This window comes from Eleutherodactylus coqui, chromosome 2 (genome assembly GCF_035609145.1).
Source record: "Eleutherodactylus coqui strain aEleCoq1 chromosome 2, aEleCoq1.hap1, whole genome shotgun sequence".
Lineage (NCBI taxonomy): Eukaryota > Metazoa > Chordata > Amphibia > Anura > Eleutherodactylidae > Eleutherodactylus > Eleutherodactylus coqui.
In genome coordinates this window covers 21,215,676-21,237,736 of record NC_089838.1, presented here as the reverse complement: position 1 = coordinate 21,237,736, position 22,061 = coordinate 21,215,676, and the positions used below count along the sequence as shown (strand labels likewise).

General features: G+C 46.7%; 2 protein-coding genes across 2 annotated transcripts in view; one reads left to right on the top strand and one right to left on the bottom strand.

Moving 5' to 3' along the window:
• Positions 1–66: 66 nt before the first annotated feature.
• On the bottom strand, positions 67–20,496 carry MRPL22 (mitochondrial ribosomal protein L22). The gene is made up of 7 exons (XM_066590462.1): positions 20,398–20,496; positions 17,980–18,013; positions 15,612–15,744; positions 11,661–11,726; positions 3,802–3,879; positions 1,778–1,847; positions 67–385 (listed from the first exon to the last, which is right to left on the bottom strand). Exons 1-7 carry the CDS (start codon positions 20,417–20,419, stop codon positions 174–176), a joined length of 615 nt encoding a protein of 204 aa, XP_066446559.1. The 5' UTR covers positions 20,420–20,496; the 3' UTR covers positions 67–173.
• The window catches only part of GEMIN5 (gem nuclear organelle associated protein 5), a 56,707-nt gene continuing 55,093 nt past the window's right edge, over positions 20,448–22,061 (top strand). The window contains exon 1 of the mRNA XM_066590461.1: positions 20,448–20,536. The gene's annotated coding sequence lies outside the window, so the exon portion shown is untranslated. The remainder of the gene's footprint in view (positions 20,537–22,061) is intronic.

Below are 22,061 nucleotides of genomic sequence, written 5' to 3'. Positions count from 1 at the left end.
GAATAGCAGGTAAGCATCACCCATACGTCATAGACAGACACTGCTGGATCCACGCTAGACCACATATGCCACCTTAAATCCTTTAATATACAAATGATACACAGGAGTGGTCACGGTCCTTACATATGGCTCCCTCCCGTCACTGAGTCCATAGCGCTCTTAGGTAGCGCTGATCATAAGCCGTGGATGATGGTGCGGTTTCGCAGCGTCTGCACGTATTCCTGTGCTTGCTCAAATCCAGTGATGGGTTTTTTATTTGGAGGCGGTGGTCCCTCAACCAACTTGACGAAATAATGGCAGTATACCTTATCCATGATGCCATATCTGCCACGGGCATGGTAACGAATTCGCTTTAAGTAGCTGCCTTTTCCAGAAAATGAGTTGGCTGAAAAGGAACAGAGATGGGTCTTGTGAGAATGCCAATGTCTTATGTTCTGCATATATCACACACATATACTAACAGCCTTCATTCTCTACATCTTCTCACCATCTATATTGAACCCTATGATGCTGTACAACGGTCAGTGCCCACGACCTCAAGGTTGCAGGTTCAATCACCACTTGGTTCAGTTAGCCGGGTCAAGGTAGCTGGCTCAGCCTTGCATCCTTCTGAGGTTGGCAAAATGAGTACCCAGCTTGCTGGGGGGTAAAGATGACCGGGGAAAGCAATGGCAAATCACCCCGCAAAAACAGTCTGTCACGACTCGGGGCTCGCACCAGGGGACTTTACCTTATAGAACTTTGCAATGTTTTAAAGACAACTGCTGTCCATAGGGAGGCGTCCTACCAAGACAACTGCTGACCATAGGGAGGCGTCCTACCAAGACAACTGCTGACCATATGACAGAAGGAAGCTACATGCAGAATAGGTAGCTTCCTGCCACCAAGTCAGTACATGTGAGTGCGCTTGCTTCTGGGAATGTGGGGAATCCTGCTATGACTACTGGGAGGGCAAGGGGAGTTCTGCTATGACTACTGGGGAGATACAAGTGAAACCAGATGTGACTATAGAGGAATTCAGGCAGCTGTGATAATAGAGGATCAAGAACTGCAAAAATATTGGGGTATATAACTGTAACTAACCAGGACGGGGACAAAATATAAAGGGGCTGTGTCCCAATTCATCGACAGGATAGGTGATAAATGTCTGATTAGTGAGGGTCTGAATACTGAGCCCTCACCCCATCCCAAGAATGGGGGTCTGGTGTCCCCCTCTCCTCCTCACTGTGGGTGGTGCATTGAATAGAGCGGTCATGCACGGTGCCGCTCCACTCACTTTCAATGCAGGAAATAATTGAGCGCTGGGCGGTGTGATGCGAGAGCAAGCAGGACGATAGAACATGCTGCAATTTGTGCCATGCAGGAAAGTATGGCGCACATGTATGACCCCATTCAAAAAAATGAGGTTCATATTTGTGCGTCTCAAAATGCACAAATCTCGCGCCATTTTGACTCCCGTGTGAAGCCGGCCTAACTCCCATCAAGGTGAATGGGAGATCTGGAAACCGCATAGCGCGGCGAGTTACTGTACTACACCAGTATATCCTGCTGTGCTTCACCGTTTCCATAACTTCCATTCACTTTGATGGGAATTACAGATAAGGCGTACAGAAGAAACCCGCAGCTGTTTCCGTCCTCCCAGCCGCCTGGTATACAGCGGTGTTCTCATGGCGGCCATGTTTAGCCGAGACTGGAACATACCTTTAAATTATGCTTTAAGGGTTAAACTTTTTTGACATTTTGAAGCTTCTATATCTACGAATCCCACATCACTTACCTACGTAGAGGTTAGATTTATACTCCACATGGTTGTTTCTCACTGCCATTTCTTGAGCTTCTAACAAGACCTAAAACCCAAAATGTGAGAAGGCGTTCCATTATTTTGTCATTTATAATCCCAATATCAATGTGGCGCATCGGTACCGCCTTCGGGGTTATTACAAACCATCTTCCCTATGTGAGACCCCCATAACTCCTGTTTACTGACTCTCGGATATGGCAATTCGATGTAGCAACCAATCACAGCGCTGCTTTCATTTCTCAAGCTGCTGAGCTACAATGAAAGCTGCGTTATAATTGGTTGCTACGGGCAACAAAGACATCTTACTGGTAGACAGTTTTGCTAAATGAGCCCCCCCAAAAGTTTTTTTCTGCCGTAGTCGTCACTAGGGATATATTTTTTCTGCGAGGGTGTGCAAACGCTAATGGAGGCTGGAGTGCTTCATGGAGTGTTTAGTTATGAAGTCGGCTTCCACCTTTTAGGCACAGTTATCAAATGTAATGTCAGGGTGATCTGGGGGAGGGACACTCCCATGTCTACGTGGAGCGTATGTGCGACTCCCCCAAAGTGAACGTGTTCTGCGCTATAACCTGCAGGAAAGTGTACGGCTATTCCATAAGGAGATGATCCCGGGGATTTCCTACCTGGATCCTACAGACATGGCTTCAGCTGGAACAGGAGATCCCAAGAAGTGGGGATCACCTCTGACTTGGAGAACATTTTTGATGTTGCGCAACAAACTTTTTGAGTTTGTTTCAATTTATATCAAATTTCTGCATCTGAATCTCATTAAACGTGAATTGTGTGAGCTTCAAATCGGGAAGAGCACTTGTAATAACCCTGTATTCTATACTCCATATTAGAAACAACCTGTAGCTACTCACAGAGAACAGACCTTCCCCATTATACAAACTGCAGCTCCCCCTAGTGGCAAGAATATGCTTATGCAAGAGTACACCTGTCATTTAACAGGTAAACTTTAAAGAGGTTTTTCAGGACTACACTACCAATGACCCATCTTCAGGATAGGTCATCCATAGTGGATTGGTGGCGGCCCACCGCTCGGGATCCCCCCCGCTCAGCTGATTAACCCTTTTCAATCCAATTTGTATCCTGGTTTTCCTAGGGGGCTTACTCTTTCTGCCATTATACAATGACGCTATATGCTTGCTAAAGCCAGTACTGCATGAGGGGACACATTGGATAGGCTCTGACAGCAGAGAGGCTGGCAATATACAGTAAGAGAACCCCGACGGACGTCTACCAACATCGGAACTGTACAGCCTTAAATCATAATGTCTTCAGAGGTCAGACAGTGGATTGGAAAGGGTTAAAGAGGCCGCGGTGCTCCGATGAGCGTCGAGGCCTCTTCTCAGGGCAGTGACGTCGCGTTCATTCGTCACGTGGCTTGAGAGCAGCCCAGTTCTATTCAAGCGAATGGAACTGAGCTGCAATACAATGTACAGCACTGTCACTTCAATCAGCTGATCGATGGGATCCTGAGTGGCGTACCCGTACTGGTCAACTATTGATGACCTATCCTGAGGATCGATCCCTGGCCCACACGACCTCCCATTCACTAGCGATGATTGTTCCTGTGTAAAAGCACAGGAGTGATCATCGCTGGGACCACCTGACAGGCATCTGGGACCACCTGACAGGCATCTGCGCCCCACAGGTCATCCTATGTAAAAATATCATGGCATGTCCTAGTCGCATCTGTTTTTACGGCTGCATGCCTTTGGCTCTATAGAAGGAACCACTGGATTAAGCCATGTCAGGTAGGGGTTTAACATAATCATATACAAGGCAGCACCCCCTTTCCGGGAGTTATTCTATGATGTCATTGTCTGACCCCTGAGACCCCCCACTCCCACCTAAATGAATGGAGCAGCAGTTGAGCATGCGTGCAGCGACTCCAATCACCTCTATGGGACTGCCGGAGTTACCGAGTCCGGTCCTCGACTTGCCTTCTGCAGTCCCACACAGGTGAACGCAGCAGCAGATGTTGGGCGTCTTACCTCTTTAATTATCTTTGCCCCTTTCTTGTCGCTGAATTCCATCTGAGCGATCGCTTGGTCTACAGACATCCCCTTGATCTAGAGATAGAAATAAAGGGTTAAATCCTCCAGGATCATGTGACTGATGGGTAATTATTCTGCTACTAAACAGGCCCCCAAGGGCTTCTGCGCTCGCTGGATAAAAGCCATCCTATGGAAATCGGGGATCATTTACATATCTCCATCCACTATCTAGATGAATTAATAGCTTTGTTCAATTTCACTTTGATGACCAAGAAACTCATTTTACAAAAGTCTGTTTGTGGTTACAGTCAAAGTTCTGGATTTAGGAAATTAATCACAAAGGAACCGGCGGGGATTCAATTTACGAAATGTTATTTAAAGAGGAGGCCGTCTTTCACGGAGCAGCACTGGCATTTGGACATTTACATAGAGAGCCTCGATTAGGCACCAGGTGGTGGTGATGGCACTCAGGTGCTTCCTCCCACCCAGTTGTACCACGGTCTACGGAGCGGTGGGCACCTGTGAATGGTGGGACTGTCACTGCATTGTAGAGCCAACATATCTTACACCTCTGTAATGAGATTGTCACCACGTACATCAGTCTGTCACCAATGGAGATCACAATCTCCATTTCCGATTTCAATATGGTGACATGGAGAGAACACACTATCCTACCAAAAGTAACTGGACACCTGAGCAAGAATCAAAAGTAGTATTTTTTCCATAGGTTACTACTTAGTGAGGCTCCTTTGGCCCTAATGACATTGGATACTCTCCGTGGCATACTTTCCACTAATGTCCAATACACTTCACCTGGCATTTCCCTCCATTCATCCTGCAAACATCTGGCCAGTTCTCTCAAAGGATGGATGCTGTTTATATTTCCTGACCAGACGTTTCAGTTTGCTCCAAAGACGTTCAGTAGGGTTCAGGCAGGCCAGTCTAATCGTGGAACATCCATATCCTCAAACCAATGTAAAACAGAGTTGGATTTGTGACAAGGCGCGTCGTCTTATTGGAAGTATGGCCGACCATTCCCAGAGTATTGTGACATTGTCAGCAGCACATTATTGTCTGGAGTGTCAGGGTACACCTCCTTGTTCATGGTTCTTGTCACTACAACCACTGTACCGAGCCCATGCCATGTAAAACATCCCCAGGCCATAACAGACCCTCTGCCGTACTTCTCGGTTCACACAACATACTCAGGCAAAAGGTGTTCCCCCAGGCTCCTCTAAACCCGGGTACAGCCATCCAATTTGAAGATGGAGCATTGGGAATCATCACTCCATAGAACGTTCTTCCATTGCTGAACTGTCCAATGACGATGCTTCTTGCACCATTGTAGACGGACTAATGAATTGTGCTTGGACGGCTTGTGTACGGCAGAATAACTGAAATATCCAATAGCATCCCGATCCCCTCACAAACTATGGAACCTCCAAGGGTCTTCATCTTATGTAGTATGGTGTAGAACATGTGATCTATTGATAAGGCACAATCCATTCTACTGATGGGGAGTGTCAAAATACTTTTGGTAGGTCTCCATTGTACGCCCCAGTGCTTGCCTGCTTTTGGGAAGGAAATACTCCAATTTGGGGGTCACTATGGCTGGCGGGTCAAACTAATGTTGACCATGCCTCCTTGTCTTCTGAGGGTCAGGCTGGCAACAGAGAGGTTAACTCCATTTTATTTGCCCTCCTTGGTAGGGTAAACAGGGAGAGTCTAATACCAGCTCTGTAGACCCAGTCAGCAAAGTACAGCTGAAGACCAATGAAAGGAGAGGTTTGCCTCCTACAGGCACTAAACCAAAACTTGCTAACGTGTTGCCTGCAGGAGGGGTATAGCTGGTAGGAGGAGTTACCACTTTCTTTGCTTAGTGTCCGCCTTCTAGTGGAAGTTGCTATGCTCATGGTCCTAAACTGTGTCCCCACTACAATGGTTGAGAAATTATGTATACCTGTAGGAGCTCACAGCGTGCATATTTACAGTATATAGCACCCAATGAGTTCAATACTAGCAAGTTCCCCCTAGTGGTGACTGCATGTAGCCGAAATATTATAATTTACGTCTATGGTTGAGTAAAAAAAAAAAGCAAGGGATTTGGAGCTCTGTGCCAGATAAAGGTGCATTATGACATTAAAGTATAACTAAACTTTTTAAAACTTTTGACACTTCAAAAGTTTTGATCCCAGGGATCCAGGTACTGAGACCTTCCCTGATCACTACATCAAATAGGCAGAAGTGTTCATCAGAGCGCTGTGCTCATACGGCTGTCATCGCCAGTGGAGTAAAGACTCCATAGACTTTCTATAGAGCCCCTACACTATTCTGAGCACTGATACAAATAAGGAAGATGGAACAATACCTCTGCAGCGCCACCTATTGGTGTTTCATTCCTTCAAATCAATGTACGACTCTTTAACAAGTCAGTAAAACAATGATTGGGAATAGGAAACGAAGCTAGAAAACCATACACAGACAGCTGCTTTGGGGTGTTTGCCCATCATCAGTGTGCAGTAGATGGCGCTGCAGAGGTATTGTTCCATCTTCCTTATTTGCATAAATTACCCAGAGGAGCATGCATGGCTATATAAGTCTCCTCACTCACCTCTGAAGGGCAGTGATGGAAACAGCTGAAAAGGTATGTCACTATGACATGTTTCTAAAAAGTTTAGTTAAAGTTTAAGTGTATACTGTTTTTCTTTTTTGTCCCCATTTGTGAAGTTGGGCTCATTCTGAGTTCTGCTATTGGGCCTCGTGATTTCAGTGTACAACCCTACACTGACCCCGAGATTTACAATTCCCTCATGGTAAAATACTTGTATTACCAATTGTCATCTGATTACAATCCCGGTCTATGCATGTGGCAATTGGACCCCAAGGCTTCATGTCCACTAGGAAATTTGGGCCCGCGCGGATTCTCCATGCAGAATCCCGCAGCGGCTCCCTCCTTTCCCGCGGACATGAGGGCTGAAAATTAAATTTTTCTTACCTGTCCGGACGCAGCGGATCTTCCCTCCGTCGCGAATGGATCTTCTTTCTTCGGCCCGGCGGATGCGCTCGGCATGCCGGAAGAACTTTTTTTAAAAAAAAAAACTCCTGCTCTCCAGCGCTCCCACGCCGGAGAGCAGAAATTCAGCTGCGGGTGTGCCGCGGTGACGGACGGCTTCCATAGGCTTCTATGGAAGCCTGCGGGAGACCCGCAGAAAATGGAGCATGCTGCGGGTATTTTGCCGCACGTGCATTCCGCGCGACAGGAAAAATTGACATCTGCAGGTATTTACTTACCTGCGGGTGTCCAATGCATCCCGATGGGCTTGGATCACACGTGCGGGACACCCACGCCGATTTGGTAATTCCATTTATTAAGTGGACATGAGGCCTAAACGGTTTAATACGTCTATTGTTTCCTGTTCTCAGATATTTCAGGCTAGAGAGAAGCCGCCAGCTTTAGATTTGGTGGTCCTAAAATGATCGCAGAAGTACAGACTTTCTTCATGTGGAAATTAGCTTTTGCCTTTTGTGTATGAAACACTTGGGGGGAAGGGGGGGGGAGATTTATCAAAGGCTTTACACCAGAAAACTGTGGTAGAAGATCTGCACATTGTGGCACATGCCATGTTGTGGGCAAAAACATGTGACTTTTTGTATTTTTGCACCAGTCTCGTCACTTTTAAAAAGTGGGAAGGGCTTAGCATTAGGGGTGTGGCCACTCATGGACCACCACATTACTATAACTTACACCAGGCACTGGTAGACCTTAAGTATGCCTGATTGTAGCTGGCGCAGGCATTACACTTGGCACATGTGCGGCCTGAGGATAGACTAAATAGGAGGTGTGCACCTCTTAAAAGGGAAACTATCATCACTTTCAAACAGATTAAACTGCCTAAGGTGACAGAATGCTTAAAGGGGTTGTCCCGCGAAAGCAAGTGGGGTATACACTTCTGTATGGCCATATTAATGCACTTTGTAATGTACATTGTGCATTAAATATGAGCCATACAGAAGTTATTCACTTACCTGCTCCGTTGCTGGCGTCCTCGTCTCCATGGTGCCGTCTAATTTTCAGCGTCTAATAACCCGATTAGACGCGCTTGCGCAGTCCGGTCTTCTCCCTTCTGAATGGGGCCGCTCGTGCCAGAGAGCTGCTCCTCGTAGCTCCGCCCCGTCACGTGTGCCGATTCCAGCCAATCAGGAGGCTGGAATCGGCAATGAACCGCACAGAAGACCTGCGGTCCACCGAGGGTGAAGATCCCGGCAGCCATCTTCGCAAGGTAAGTAAGAAGTCACCGGAGCGCGGGGATTCGGGTAAGTACTATCCGTTTTTTTTTTTAAACCCCTGCATCGGGTTTGTCTCGCGCCGAACGGGGGGGCTATTGAAAAAAAAAAAAAAAAAAACGTTTCGGCGCAGGACAACCCCTTTAACTACCTCTGTGGCCAAAACTTTTTCTTTTATTTGTCTCCTGCAGAAATCGTGCTTGGAAAAATAAAAGTTTTGAAACTTTCCCATGCAATCAGATGCAGACTGGCCCGGTGGGCTGCTGGACCAGGTCTGCTGGCTAGAGCTTTCCTGATAAACATGCCCCCTGCTGTTGGTGTGACGGGGATGACCTCAAATATGTTATTCACGGAGCGATCCAAATGTTGAGCGTGCACTAATTTACGGACTGGCACACGCGCTAAATCTGCCGACAAAAGAGACAAATGATCTGCGCATGCACTGGTCCCCTAACTCCCAGCACATACGTGACGTTTAGCTCACTCTGTGGATGATGCTGGAGATATCATTTATGTTACACCAGCAGAGACGGGCATGTTTTTCGTGAAAGCTCTGGTCAATGGACATGGTCCCTTCCCACCCCCTTGACCGTTCTGCATCCATCTACATGGAGGCAAAGGAAAATATTACAATTCTTCCAGGTATGATGATTTCTTCAGGAGACATAAAATAAGAATTTTGTCACTAAATAGTTTAAAGGGGCCGTCCAGTAAACTACTGATAGCATATAGGTCACCCATAGTAGATTAGCAGGGTTCCACCCTCTGGCACCCTCACTGATCGCTGGGCTGGTGTGCTCATGAACAGAGTTGATTTCTGGAAGAAGCAGACAGCTCCGTACTACAGTGGCCAGGCCATTCACTTCATTTGGAACTTTGCCTGTAATACCAAGACTGGCCAATGCGGTGGGAACGGAGCTGTTTGCTTCCTGCAGATATCAGCTCAGTTCACAAGCACACTGGTCCAGCAAACACCTGATCGGCAGGGTTACTGGGCCGCAATCCCCTGTTGATCTCCTACTGATAGACTATCCTGTAGATAGGCCATCAATAGTTTTACAAATGGACAATCACTTTAATATGTTTGACAGCAATGAAAGGTTTTCTTTAATACATTTGTCACGCCAGCACAGCTTTTACTTAGATAAGTGTATAAAACCCCAGTCTAAGTAAACCTGCCCCATGGTCTTTCACTAATTTGCTATGCACTTTTGACTCTATATATATAGATATATATAATATATTATGATGCAAAGACGAAAGCCCTCACTGACCCACTCACTAATTCTCTCACTTCTCGATGTCGTAGAAACATGAAATTTGGCACAAGCAATGATTATGTCATAAATAGGAAAAGTTAATGGGTCCCAGCTCGATTATTCCATTCTAAGTGCAAAAGAATTAGCGTCCAAATTTTACGTGCGGAATCTAATTCTCTAACTTCACGATGTCATAGAAATGTGAAATTTGGCACAAGCCAAATAGGAATAAAACTGACTGTAGTATGTATTGAAAGGCTGTAAAGTACAAAAGGAAGTGGACATGGACTGCTAGGATGGAGTATGCCTTTAAGTATAACAAGGGGCTGCAACCTTCAGTCTGGGTAGGAAATTTGAAAAGGGGCGTTACCTTTCAGGGTAAAAATGAGGAGAGTATGTGAGTTGGCACATGCTGAGTAGTGCCATTTTTACATACAGTCTGAGATAAATCTCTCTCCTATCTGCCTATACACTGAGAGGAATCTATCTGATCTGTGTGTTATGAGCAGCGTGTGTGAGGTGGCACATTCTGTGGAGTGACATTTTCACATACAGTCTGAGATAAATCTCTCTCCTATCTGCCTATACACTGAGAGGAATCTATCTGATCTGTGTGTTATGAGCAGCGTGTGTGAGGTGGCACATTCTGTGGAGTGACATTTTCACATACAGTCTGAGATAAATCTCTCTCCTATCTGCCTATACACTGAGAGGAATCTATCTGATCTGGGTGTTATGAGCAGCGTGTGTGAGGTGGCACATTCTGTGGGGTGACATTTTCACATACAGTCTGAGATAAATCTCTCTCCTATCTGCCTATACACTGAGAGGAATCTATCTGATCTGTGTGTTATGAGCAGCGTGTGTGAGGTGGCACATTCTGTGGGGTGACATTTTTACATACAGTCTGAGATAAATCTCTCTCCTATCTGCCTATACACTGAGAGGAATCGATCTGATCTGGGTGTTATGAGCAGCATGTGTGAGGTGGCACATTCTGTGTAGTTTTCCGTGTGAACACCAGATAAACACCAGTATCAAATTAACTTGGGCGAAGCCAGGTATATCAGCTAGTATATATATATATATATATATATATATATATATATATATATATATATATATATATATATATATATATATATATAAACATTTGGATCGCTCCATGAATAACATATTTGAGGTCATCCACGTCACACCAACAGCAGGGGGCATGTTTATCAGGAAAGCTCTAGCCAGCAGACATGGTGCAGCAGCCCACCGGGCCAGTCTGCATCTGATTGCATGGGAAAGTTTCAAAACTTTTTTTTTTTTTCCAGCCATGATTTCTTCAGGAGACAAATAAAAGAAAAAGTTTGGACACAGAGGTAGTTAAGCATTCTGTCACCTTAGGCAGTTTAATATGTATGAAAGCAATGATAGTTTCCCTTTTAAGAGGTGCACATATATATATATATATATATATATATATATATATATATATATATATATATATATATATATATATATATATATATATATATATATATATATATATAAAGACGAAAGCCCTCACTGACTCGCCACTGATTCTCTAACTTTCTGTGTCGTACAAATGTGAAATTTGGCACGACCATTCTTTAGGTCCGAAATAGGAAAAGTAAAGGGGTCACAACTCGATTATTCAATTCTAAGCGCAAAAGAATTAGCGCCCAAATTTTTTACGTACGGAATCTAATTCTCTCACTTCCTGATGTCATAAAAAGTTGAAATTTGGCACGAGCATTGATTGTGTCATAAATAGGAAAAGTAAAGGGGTCACAACTCGATTATTCAATTCTAAGTGCAAAAATAAGTGACACACTGTGTAATGTATCTAATCTAATTCTCTAACTTCCCACTGTTGTACAAATTTGAAATTTGGCACCACCTTTCCTTAGGTCCGAAATAGGAAAAGCAAAGGGGTCACAACTCAATTATTCAATACTAAGTGCAAAAGTAAGTGCCCCCCTATGTTATGTAAATAATAACATACAACTCTACCGCACAAATGTGAAATTTGGCACGACCATTCTTTAGGTTGTCAATAGGAAAAGTAAAGGGTTCACAGTCTGAGGAGAATCTAATGCTCCTCTATGTGTATACATGTTTTATTCCTCGGTTCCTCTGAAGTAACCACAACTTCAGAAAATTTTCCGTGAGAACAACAGGTAAACACCAGTACCAAATTAACTCGGGCGAAGCCGGGTATATCAGCTAGTACTGCATATAACACGATGCAGCACTATAGAACCGCACACCGCTGGCACACTGTATGCCGAACACGCTGCTTACCAGTTTGGCCAAATACCACATCTTGTCCATGCTGTACTTAATGTCTCTCCGGCAATGGTGAACTTCCTATGGAAATGAAGGGAAAAAGGAAGAATGAAAGTGAAGTCATGAATGGGGGGGGGGGGGGGGGGGGGGAGGACATCTTGTTTCCAACTGCAAATCAGGGAACTCAGTGTATTTACATCTATGGCAGCGATTCCCCTCCAGGGTATAGGAAATCACTGACTGATCTCTGCAAAAACATAACATGATCCAATACTTTACACAACACCAAATGTGACTGATGTGGAAGTGAGTATGGCTTCTCTGACAGGGGCTCCTGCATGGGAATCACTGGATGCTACAGACATGGCTGAACATACGGGAACCCCCTCTATGTTGTCTATATGCACCATTAAGGACACAGCAGACCCTTTTAGTTCTATTTATGGTTTTTCTTCCCAACTGTGAAAAAAATCATAAACGCTTTTATTTTTCCATTGATGTATGTTGGAGGGCTTGTTATTTTTTGCAGGATGAGTTGTATTTTTCAATGATACTATTTAACATATAATGTACTGAAAAGATTTTAAGAATTTCTAAGTGGAGTGAAATGGGAAAAAAAAAAAAAAGTAATTTTGACATCTTTGGGGCATCTTGTTTTTATGGCATACACACTGCAACAAAAACAACAGGATAACGACACAGCCAAAAATGTATTTATTTTGCTGTGCTATTTCTAAAAAATATCTTAAAAAAAAAAAAAACAACATATATAGCCTTTTTTATTTTTCTGTCGGTGGGGTTGTGTGGGTTTTTTTTTTGCGGGATGATTTGTGGTTTCTATTGGTGCCATTCTGGAGTACATATGACTTTTTGATAGGTTTTTATTACATTTTTTCTTATATACAGGGTGATTTAAAAAATAAATAAATAAATACATTTTAAAAAAAGCACAATTCTGATGTGTGTGTATTTTTTTCTACCGAATACACAACTTGGGATAAACGTGTCATTTTGACTGATTGGAATTTTATGGCTACGGCCATTCCAAATATGTTTTTTTTTTTTTTTAAATTTAAACATGGTAAAGGGTTTTTTCAAAAACTTTTAATATTCTTTACAATAATTAAAAAACAAACAAACAAAAAAAAAAACACGTTTTTTTCCCCCCACTTACCTTTCCTAAGAGAACTTGTATTTGTGATTGGTCATACAGTATAATACAATACCGTAATTCGTACCATAATGTTGCATTATACCGCATTCTAACAGGCAGTGTATAAAGACAGGCCACAGGCATGACCTGATAGCCATTCATGGTAGCTCTGGGGGCCTTCAGAAGAACTCGGGCTGTTATATGTACCTCCCAATCATATTGTGAGGAGGCTATTCAGGACCCCCTGAACACTGATCGGGGGATTTAAATGCAGCTATCAGAATTGACAGTAGCATTTAAAGGGTTAACACTAGAGATGAGCGAATATTCTCGATAAGACAAACTACTCGAGCGAGTAGTGTCTTATTTGAGTACCTGCCCGCTCATCTCTAAAGATTCAGTTACCAGCGCGGGTGACAGGCGAGTTGCGGTGGTGAGCAGGGGGGGAGGAGAGGAAGAGAGATCTCTCCCCTCTGTTCCTCCCCGCTCTCCCCCGCCGGCACCCGAATCTTTAGAGACCAGAGGGCAGGTACTCGCATAAGGCACCACTCGCTCGAGTAGTTTGCCTTATCGAGTATGCTCACTCATCTCTAGTTAACACCCACAATCAGTGTGAAAGCTGATCCTGGCTGTTGCGGGAGGTGTCAGCTGTCAAAGACCACCTGTCAAACACCTCCTTCTTTTAGAAGGCAATCCCGTTCCATACAAACCCCGCAGCCAGAGGACATAACTGTACATCCTTAGGGTTGAAGGGGTTAAACTGAGCAGAAGAGCCGAGTGGACTTTGCCACCAGCGTCTGCACCCCTAAAGACAGTAATGCAAAAGGATCTTCCTACTGCAGATTAAGTAATCGGGGCATTAAATGTAATATGCCAACCCTAGATGGAGTAATAATACCATCCCAAACGATCCCCCAAAAAGTGGAAAACGAGACGTTTTTGTGTTTTAGACACTTTTTGCGCTAAGAGAAGTTACAAATCATGACAAATTCATAAAAGATGCGCGTTACTGTTTGGCCCTAAATATCAATACTTGTTATACACTAATATTTTTAATTCATGTCATTCCAGCATCGCCCGTCACTGATGCCAGGTCACCCGGTGCCCAGGGGCACTACAACCACCTGGAGCTGGTTTTCAGGGCTTGGAGACCACTGGTACTGTATGTATTGAATGGCCACTCTACTAGAGACACCCATTTAGTGGTGCGCTGGACCTCCTTCGGCCTCCAGAAGTATCAGAGGACCCGAGGTGCGCCAATAAAACATTCCCCACATCATTACTGAATTGTTAACAGCCGACAGGAAGGGTTCACCGATTCATGCTGCTTGCATCAAATTCTAACCTCCCATCAGCATGGGGCATCTAGTTTCATCTGACCAGACGATGTTTTTCTGCTGCTCGCGATATAATTTTTTGCACTCTTTTGCCCACTAGAGTCTTGTCTTTATGTTTCTTTTAGACACAATGGTGCTGGAACTATAGCCCCTCTGTGTTAAGGACCAACAAATGATTCTTGACATCCTCCTCTGACCCCTTTAACCTCTTGAGTGGCGGGTTTCCTACCACCCTGTCGTGCCCACCAGGGCAGGTTTTTTAAAATGGTCTAATCATTGAATTTCAACTAGTTTTGCAGTTGCGTCTCAAGAGCCATAACTTTTTCATTTTTCCATTGACATGGCCATATAAGGGCTTGTTTTTTGCGGGACAAGTTGTGATTTTTTTAAACAGGGGGGAGGAAAAAAAGAAATGGGGAAAAAAGAAAAAAAGGGGCCATGTCATTAAGGGGTTAAATAATGTATTAACTTCCTTCTCTGGGTCATTACGACACATGGATACCACATGTGTGATTATATTTTTGATTTTTTTACAAAGTAAAGGGAGACAAGTGTTTTTATTATTTTTTTTACTTTTTTTTTTTGTCCCTCTAGGGGACTTCCACAGGGACCCATCAGGACCCCCTGATCACATTCCGGGGGTCCGATGGTGACAGCCCTTTACATGCTGCAGTCACATAGACTGCAGCATGTAAAGGGTTAACACAGCAGCGATCAGAGGTTTTCTCTGATCTCTGCTGTAAGAGCTGGTACCTAGCTGTCCTCTGACAGCTAACAACCAGCTCTCCTTGCCACAGAGACCATCGGCTTGCTTCTGACAAGCCGATGGTGTCTATGGCAACCTGTAAAAGCAGGAGATTGCCGGCATATCGGCAATATCTTCTGCTGGTTTTTCAAAGCCCTTGCACTGCTCTGTGTGGGTCTGTGCAGGCAGAGCACACTGTCACAGCTTGTAGCATTGTGCTCTGCAGCTCCCATAGTGATACATAGCCCGGAAATCTTCCGGGCTATGTCGCTATGAGCAGTGGAGCTCGTCCCGGAAAATTTCCGGGCGTGCCACTCAAGGGGTTAAGAGACAAGTTGTTTCCGTTCACAGGATCCCCTTTAGCTGGATGTTATTCTAGATCACAACATTCTCCATACACTCTCTACACCATTAGATTAGAAAACCCCACAAGGTGGGCAGCAATATCCTGGCCCCACTAGTTTAGTACCGATGATCAGATATCGTTGGAGATCCCTCCGATCGCTGGATTCTCCTATCAGATGTAGATTCACATTGAAACTGATCCACGGAAAACTTGTCACATGATTTCATGCTGCACCCCGGGGTCTCTAACAAAGTGGTCATTATAAGTACTCGTATGAATATATGTAATCTCTGAGTTCCTCCCCCTGGAGGGAACATCAAAGTATGACCAGAATGTCACAAACTGTACTTTATTACCAGCTCCCGTAACACAAAAATGGACTCACGGCGGGTCGTCGGCGCTCGTCAGGATGTTGAGGAGGGTAGACCTTTCTATTCTTCCTCTCCCAGTTATCTCTCTCCAAGACAGCAGAGGTGTGGATGCCACTTTGTGACAGCAGACAGCTGGCGGCCGACAGGCTGAAATACAAATCACCATGTAATGAGATCAGTGCATGTGGCTGGGACACAAACAGAAAATCCCAGTAGCCTACAAATACACCATTCAATAGCTGAATATATAATAGCTCCATTCACTGACTGCTAACAGAGATTGAAAACACTGAGAAATGGAAACACAGTATACATTAGAAAGTCGTAGAACTTTTTTCCCTTTTACTACATATGACTATGAGTGGCATGGCGGATATTACTCTGAGGATGTTTCCCATGTCGCTTGGCCACGTACCGTACAACCACACGGGGCAGCATGTAGTGGGCAGCTTACAGGACAGTGACTAATTGCTATATTATTGCTAAGCCTTGTGTAGGGCTGTGTTCACATTACCGCTATGGCTTCTGTTCTTAAAAGGGACTGTGCCATGAGTGCAAGTTGTTCCCTATACACAGAATATGGGATAACCTGCAGATTAGTCAGGGTCTGACTACTGGGAGCCCCACAAGAACGAGGCCCCAGGACACCCCAAAACCTGTATAGCAACCGTGCATTGATTTCAGTGGGACCGCCGAAGATATCGGGCTGCGGAGACGGACTCCCATTTTGGGAACGGTACCGACTCAGCGCTTCTCGTCAAAATGTAAAGCACACAGAGCGTTTCTGGGGATGGAGAATCGCTGGCCCGATGGTAGGCCGGCTGCACATCTCCCCATTCACACCAAGAGATATACAGCAGACCGATAAAGAGCCAACAATTACGGCTTATTCAGAAGACCGTACGCATGAAAAGGCTAACTTGCGTAATGAGGACCACATATCTTCGTTTCCCCGTGTTTTGTGCTGTGTTTCATGCTTCCCTTTCGTATTTGCGTACCTCCCACAGAATAACAGCGCAGGTCCTACTTTTTTTCAGCGCACGTAAATTGCAAAACATGCTAAGAAATCCATTGAAATCAATGGGCTCTATCCTCTGTGTTTTGCGCGTACGAATAACCACGCAAACACGGTTGTGTGAAGAGGCTGATGAAAGCATTAGATAATTCGCTGAATGATCGTTGTGCCTTTACCCCCTGCTTGTGTCTGCCGCTGATCCTCCGTGCCTCTACCCTGCTTGTGCCTGCCGCTGATCGTCCATGCCTCTACCCTGCTTGTGCCTGCCGCTGATCGTCCGTGCCTCTACCCTGCTTGTGCCTGCCGCTGATCGTCCGTGCCTCTACCCTGCTTGTGCCTGCCGCTGATCGTCCGTGCCTCTACCCTGCTTGTGCCTGCCGCTGATCGTCCGTGCCTCTACCCTGCTTGTGCCTGCCGCTGATCGTCCGTGCCTCTACCCTGCTTGTGCCTGCCACTGATCCTCCGTGCCTCTACCCTGCTTGTGCCTGCCGCTGATCGTCCGTGCCTCTACGCTGCTTGTGCCTGCCGCTGATCGTCCGTGCCTCCACCCTGCTTGTGCCTGCCGCTGATCATCCGTGCATCTACCCTGCTTGTGCCTGCCGCTGATCTTCCGTGCCTCTACCCTGCTTGTGCCTGCCGCTGATCCTCCGTGCCTCTACCCTGCTTGTGCCTGCCGCTGATCGTCCGTGCCTCTACGCTGCTTGTGCCTGCCGCTGATCGTCCGTGCCTCTACGCTGCTTGTGCCTGCCGCTGATCATCCGTGCCTCTACCCTGCTTGTGTCTGCTGCTGATCATCAGTGCCTCTACCCTGCTTGTGTCTGCTGCTGATCATCAGTGCCTCTACTCCCTGCTTGTGTCTGCTGATCATCCGTGCCCCAACGCCCTGCTTGTGTCTTTCGCTGATCCTCCGTGCCTCTACTCGCTGCCGAACGCGCCATAATGTAGTTTTCAAATTCAAAGCAGCTGTAAAAAAAAAAGGAGCGATGCGGCCAGAAACTGCAAGCTGTCAGGCTTCCTGCACACGAGCACCGATCTCATGTCAATTTAGGCGCTGCGAAACGCACAAAAATTGCGCAAATATGAACTCCATTCTTTCTCATGCTGTGAAGTAAAAAATAGCGCCATGTCCTATCTTTTCGCGTTCCCTCAAAACGCATCGTCCATTGTTTTCAACCGGACAGTAAGGCCAGGCTCACGCGGGAGGATTCGAAAAATCGCAGCATGCTCTATTTTGCCACGGAATCCATGTGGACGGGCTCCAGCGATATCAACAGAGGCCACCCGACCGACTGCCCATACACAACTAACATTCCGGCAACTCTGAAGCCCCACCCACTTTCTGGCACATTGGTAGGTATTTCACTTACCCCCGCTGGATCCGGAATAATGACCCCCGGACAGCTGTAAGAGACAATAAATGGTCACCGACTTACATGATAGCCGACTAGCAAAACCGCTATTTACTTTATTTACCAAAAATGCTGTTTTTTCTGCTGAAAAGTCCCTCTAAAGTGCTGCCCACTAGGGCCCCCCCTTGATTGACAGGAGACGTTACACCAGGGATGTAGAAGGGGGGGTGAGTCATTGTGCTCATTGAGGTCTATTAGTGCAGAGGAAAAGAGAGAAGTGGGGACTCCCTCAGTCACTGCCTGCAGCTAATAGTAAGTCACTGCTTGCTGTGTTTTAGCTACATAAATCACATCTCCACTGCTCACTCTTACTGTACTCCATAAGGGTTTTATGTCTCTCTGTGTTACAAACATTAGAGAGCAGGATCTGCACTTGTCTATGCACAGTCTATAGCACACACCACAGCAGCCAGGCTCCTCCACCAGTCCTGAGAGAACTGAAAATCATAGATACACCCTGCAGGGGGACGAAACGCAGGACAGAAGTCATAAAGGGTTATTCGGAAGAGTTACGTACACTCGAAATATCAAGGGGGCTTTTGATGCTCCCTAAAAAATATCAATGTACTTGCCACCCCGCAGGGTATATGAAAAATGCTTCAGTCATTTTCACCACGATGTCCACCTAGCGACCAGGAAAGTATGACAGCTGAGCCTGTGATTGGTCAATGGTCACATGCACAAAGTATTACACAGGACCACCCAAAGTCTTCTTCCAGATTTTGAGCAGTGGGGTCTGCAAGCACTGGACAGGGGGGAGTAGGAGAGTCACATAATGGAAAACCCCCTTTTAGGGTGGATTCAGACGACCGTATATAGGCTTGGTTTTCACGGCGAGCCGATATACGTCGTCCTCATCTGCGGGGGGGGAGGATGGAAGAGCCAGGAGCAGGAGCTGAGCTCCCGCCCCCTCTCTGCCTCCTCTCCGCCCCTCTGTACTATTTGCAATGAATGGAGGCGGGATGGGGTGGGGTAAGTTTTGAGAATTAGCCCCGCCCCCGTCCCGCCTCTCCCCATTGCAAAAAGTGGAGGGGCGGAGAGGAGGCAGAGAGGGGGCGGGAGCTCAGAGCACTGCTCCCGGCTCTTCCAGGCTCCCCCCCTGCAGAGAGAGAGACGCCGTATATCGGCTGGGCGTGAAAACCGAGCTGATATACGGTTGTCTGAATGCACCCTTAGGCCGGGCTCACATGGGGCGGAATTACCACGGACCCTCGGTGCCGACCCTCCGCGCAGAAATTCCGCTTGCATTTTTAAAACTGAGACTAAGCAGCAAAGTGGATGAGATTTGCAAAAATCTTATTAACACGCTGCTGCGGACAAGCTGCACAGAAACGGACATGCGGAACGGAATTCAAATCCGCAACCTGTCAATTTTGGCGCCATTTCTGCAGATTTCCGCAGCGGAATACAGGCTTCAAATGGCGCATGTTTTGGACCAGCCTTTCTGCTGCGCAAATCTCGCAGAATTTCCGTGCGGTCCTGCTGCAGACATTTCGCAAGATTTCCGCCCCGTGTGACCCCACGCCTAATGCGTCTGTGACCGTTAGAGGGACGATTTACGGGCGCCTCGTCCAACGCAAAAACGAGAGTCGACAAGCAAAGCTTTTTTCCCCAGTGGCGCCGTATTCTGAGGCCGGGACACTCGTTATTTTCCATCGACCAGAGCGACCGCACCGGAGGCTTATTTTTTGCGGGACTAAACATTTTGTTGAAATACTATTTGGGGGTATTTACGGCTTTTTGATTATTAAGTGCGTTTCTGCACACCAAAAAATATGCGCAGCTAATACGCAGGTTTTCCGCCAACGTGGTGCGGATTTACACCAGCTCATTGATTTCAGTGGGCTCTTGCGCTGTGCGGATGCACATAGGAGGGGTCACATGGCGTATTTATTCCCGCGATCGCACAATACGTGAAAACAAACGCGAATGTGAATGAAGCCGCTGAAACAGATCCGCTCGCTGCGTATTACGCACGCAGAATTTGCCTGTGTGAAGGGGCGCTAAATGTCGTGTTGTCAGGGGGAAAAATGAATAAAAATTCGGCCACAGATCGGGACGCAAATCTACGCTAAACATGGAAAACAAGATGGCGGGTTCAGTGACATCACCGCGTCTGCGGATATTGGAGGAGGCTACAACAATCCTCCCTACGTAGCGCACTGCGAATGGCTGCAGCGCAGAATCCTACTGCAAGGGCTGATAACAGAGAATAACAGACAGTAAGTAACCCCACTGCACGCAGTAATGGTGACAACATGGAGCCGTCACATAGCGGCACTAACGTTTACCCGCGGCCCCGTATCTGTACAGCCGGTGGATACGGCATATCACAGGGCAGCAGCCGTCCGGTAGGTCACACTGCCCGCCACTCACCCGCACATATGGAGGCTGCCATCTTGGACTGTCTCTCGCTTTACGACACGCTTGCTGTCACACTCACATGGGAGCCGGTTCTTTACGACAGCACGGCCGTGAGGCGCTGCAGCGTGCGGGGAGAGAGGCTGAGCCGCAGGTAGGAGGGGAGCAGCTCTGTATATACTGCCTGTAATATACATATATACTCTGTATATACTGTCTGTAATATATATGTACTCTGTATATACTGCCTGTAATATATATATATTCTCTGTATATACTGTCTAATATATATATATTCTCTGTATATACTGTCTGTAGCCTGTGTGTAATATATATAGTATATACTGCCTGTAATATACCTGTACCCTGTGTAATATACGTATACCCTGTATAGAACGCCTGCGCCCCGTGTAATATACATATGGACTGTATAGAACGCCTGCGCCCCGTGTAATATACCTGTACCCTGTATAGGACGCCTGCGCCCCGTGTAATATACCTGTACCCAGTATAGGACGCCTGCGCCCCGTGTAATATACCTGTACCCTGTATAGGACGCCTGCGCCCCGTGTAATATACCTGTACCCTGTATAGGACGCCTGCGCCCCGTGTAATATACCTGTACCCTGTATAGGACGCCTGCGCCCCGTGTAATATACCTGTACCCTGTATAGGACGCCTGCGCCCCGTGTAATGTACCTGTACCCTGTATAGGACGCCTGCGCCCCGTGTAATATACCTGTACCCTGTATAGGACGCCTGCGCCCCGTGTAATATACCTGTACCCTGTATAGGACGCCTGCGCCCCGCGTAATATACCTGTACCCTGTATAGGACGCCTGCGCCCCGCGTAATATACCTGTACCCTGTATAGGACGCCTGCGCCCCGCGTAATATACCTGTACCCTGTATAGGACGCCTGCGCCCCGCGTAATATACCTGTACCCTGTATAGGACGCCTGCGCCCCGCGTAATATACCTGTACCCTGTATAGGACGCCTGCGCCCCGCGTAATATACCTGTACCCTGTATAGGACGCCTGCGCCCCGTGTAATATACCTGTACCCTGTATAGGACGCCTGCGCCCCGCGTAATATACCTGTACCCTGTATAGGACGCCTGCGCCCCGTGTAATATGCCTGTACCCTGTATAGGACGCCTGCGCCCCGTGTAATATACCTGTACCCTGTATAGGACGCCTGCGCCCCGTGTAATATACCTGTACCCTGTATAGGATGCCTGCGCCCCGTGTAATATACCTGTACAGGACGCCTGCGCCCCGCGTAATATACCTGTACCCTGTATAGGACGCCTGCGCCCCGCGTAATATACCTGTACCCTGTATAGGACGCCTGCGCCCCGCGTAATATACCTGTACCCTGTATAGGACGCCTGCGCCCCGCGTAATATACCTGTACCCTGTATAGGACGCCTGCGCCCCGCGTAATATACCTGTACCCTGTATAGGACGCCTGCGCCCCGCGTAATATACCTGTACCCTGTATAGGACGCCTGCGCCCCGTGTAATATACCTGTACCCTGTATAGGATGCCTGCGCCCCGCGTAATATACCTGTACAGGACGCCTGCGCCCCGCGTAATATACCTGTACCCTGTATACGACGCCTGCGCCCCGCGTAATATACCTGTACCCAGTATAGGACGCCTGCGCCCCGCGTA